General features: G+C 66.5%; 1 protein-coding gene across 1 annotated transcript; it reads right to left on the bottom strand.

Moving 5' to 3' along the window:
- LOC128147617 (rho GTPase-activating protein 17-like) lies at positions 1-1,857 on the bottom strand. The gene is made up of 4 exons (XM_052800357.1): positions 1,747-1,857; positions 1,510-1,668; positions 523-1,282; positions 1-410 (listed from the first exon to the last, which is right to left on the bottom strand). The coding sequence occupies exons 1-4, from the start codon at positions 1,855-1,857 to the stop codon at positions 1-3; spliced, it is 1,440 nt and encodes a 479-aa protein (XP_052656317.1).
- Between the last annotated feature and the right edge of the window lie 741 nt (positions 1,858-2,598).

Raw genomic sequence — 2,598 nt, forward strand, 5'->3', positions numbered from 1 at the left:
TCACACCCCCATGTTGTCTGCCAGAGCCCTGCGCTTGCTGGGTGGCATTGGCAAGGAGCTCTGCGCCTGCCTCTTCCTCCGCTCCTCTGCCACGGCAGACGGGGATGGTGGCAGGTCCATGCCCGCATCCTCCCGTGGCTCCTGGGGCTCCATCCCAATGCCGTGGAATATTTCCAGGCTCAGCGTGGTGTCGCTGAGCTCGGGGATGCAGGAGTCAGGGGTGAGCAGCTCCTCAGGCAGCGTCGATGGGCTGAAGTCCCAGTCGGGGGTGGCTGCGCCGGTGCCACCAGTGTCCCCAGGCATGGGGCTGCTGCTGGGACCATCCTGGCTGGCCCCCACCATGTCCAGGGAGCACCCAAGGAGCCTGAGTGCCTCTTCAAGAAGCACCCCGTCAGGCACTGCAAAGGCAACTGCAATGTCCCCAGGGGATTTGGTGTGAGGGGCAGCGGAAGGGCTGGGGGGGACGTCGCTGCCCGAGGGGATGTCGCTGCCCCGGGGGTGCCACTGCAGGGGTGGCCGTGCCAGAGCTGTTGATCTCCAGCTGCCCCTGGATGTGCTGGTAGCCGGGGATGGATGTCAGCAGCACTGGGCAGGCTGGGGCCACCCCTGTCCCCTCTCCGCTGGTGCCACCGGGGTGGCCAGGCTCGGGGCTGCTGCTGGGAGCATCCTGGCTGGCCCCCACCGTGTCCGGGGAGCAACCGAAGAGTCTGAGGGCCTCCTGCAGAAGCATCTCCTCAGACACTTCAAGGTCTTCTGCAGGGTCCCCCAGGGCTTGGTTGTGGGGGGCAGCGGAAGGGCTGGGGGGGACGTCGCTGCCCGGGGGGATGTTGCTGCCCGGGGGTGCCACTGCAGGGGTGTCCGTGCCAGAGCTGTTGATCTCCAGCTGCCCCTGGATGTGCTGGTAGCCGGGGATGGATGTCGGCAGCACTGGGCAGGCTGGGGCCACCCCTGTCCCCTCTCCGCTGGTGCCACCGGGGTGGCCAGGCACGGGGCTGCTGCTGGGAGCATCCTGGCTGGCCCCCACCGCGTCCAAGGAGCACCCAAAGAGTCTGAGGGCCTCCTGCAGAAGCATCTCCTCAGACACTTCCAGGTCACCTGCAGGGTCCCCCAGGGCTTGGTTGGGGGGGGCAGCACAGGGGCTGGGGGGGACGTCGCTGCCCGGGGGTGCCCCCGCAGGGGTGGCCGTGCCAGAGGTGTCGATCTTCAGCAACTGCCCGTGGATGTGCTGGTAGACGGGGATGGACATCAGCAGCCCCGTAGGGGCTGGGGCCACCGCTCTTGCCTGATATTCGTAGGGGGCAAGGTATTGTGGCTGGCCCTGGGGGGTCCCCGGGGCTGCCCAGGCCAGGGGGGCCCCGCAGCCCCAGGGCCCCCACAGGGCAGCCCCTGGCAGAGAAGCGGCGCCTTGGCCGAGCGTGGCGCTGGCCGGTGGAGGCAGGTTGGTGGCTGTCCACTGGATGTGGTAGACCCGGGGGTCGAAGAGGCAGCCACACGGATCCCTCGGCAGACCTGCGTGGGTGAGAGGGAGCCGTGCTGGGCCGGGGGGGACTCTGCAGGGGCACCCGCCGAGCCGTCCCCCATGGCCGCCATCCCCCAGCTGTGCGCCAGGCGCGTGGGGAGCTGGTGTGCTGGTGGGACGGGGTTGCACGTCGGGGAGGAGACTCCCTTCTAGGAGGTGAAACAGGAGAGGTGGCCCCAGATAGTTGGGAAGTTCTCTGCAGATTGGCTTGAGTGGGCACGCCTCACCCAGGCGAGGGCAAGTGTGCTCCCGCGGGCTTGCTGAACGCCCACACGAAAACTGCCGGGGGACGGGTGTGCTGGGGTTGCCAAAGGTGCCAGAGCAGACTGGGGTGCCATACCTGCTGGTGGTGCCTGGGGTGCCCCCCCTGGCAGGGGTGCCCAGGCTGCAGGGAAGGGCTGCTCCTGCCCGGGCAGATGGCACAGGTTGGCTGAGCCTAAGAGAGAGAGAGAGGAGCCATGGCCGGCGGTGAGCTCCGCTCTTGCCCCCAAGAGCGTCCCTGGGCTGCGGGGCTTGGGGCCGGTCCCTACCTCCAGGGTAGAAGGTTTCGGGGAGCACAAAAGCCTGAAAACGCTGGGGCGCCGGGGGGCCCCAGGGCCCAGGCAGTGGGAGCTGCCGCGGTGGCCGCGCCATGGTCCCTTCTGGCTGTTGGCTGCTAAGGACTCTTTGGCGTCTCCCAGGAAGGAATGCGGGGGCTCCCTGTGTTCCGCCCCACCCCCAAGAGCATCCTTCTGGACAAGTTGTCCTACTGTGAGATAAGTGAGTTGATGGGATGCTGGGTGAAGCACCAGCTGGATGGCAGGACGCCAAGGGGTGTAGTGGCTGTTGTCTGGTCACCAGCAGTGTTCCTCACGGCTCAATCCTAGGGCCAGTGCTGTTTAATATTTTGATCCATGAGCTGGATGCAGGAGTTGAATTCCCCATTAGGAAGCTTGCTGACGATACCAAACTGGGAGGTGCTGTTGACCCTCTTGAGGGACAAGAGCCCTTGCAGAGGGATCTGGATAGAGCGGAGCACTGGACAACGGTTAATGGCTTGAAATTGAACCAGTCCAAGTGTGGGATTCTGCGCCTGGGAC

This window comes from Harpia harpyja, chromosome 11 (genome assembly GCF_026419915.1).
Source record: "Harpia harpyja isolate bHarHar1 chromosome 11, bHarHar1 primary haplotype, whole genome shotgun sequence".
Taxonomy (NCBI): Eukaryota; Metazoa; Chordata; class Aves; order Accipitriformes; family Accipitridae; genus Harpia; species Harpia harpyja.

Coding starts and splice junctions, on each gene's coding strand:
- LOC128147617 (XM_052800357.1), bottom strand. CDS start 1,857: ATGGCACCCCAGTCTGCTCTGGCACCTTTGGCAACCCCAGCACACCCG. Junction 1,283..1,509: donor GCTCCCTCTCACCCACGCAG/GTCTGCCGAGGG, acceptor TACGAATATCAG/GCAAGAGCGGTGGCCCCAGC. Junction 411..522: donor GCTGGAGATCAACAGCTCTG/GCACGGCCACCC, acceptor GGGACATTGCAG/TTGCCTTTGCAGTGCCTGAC.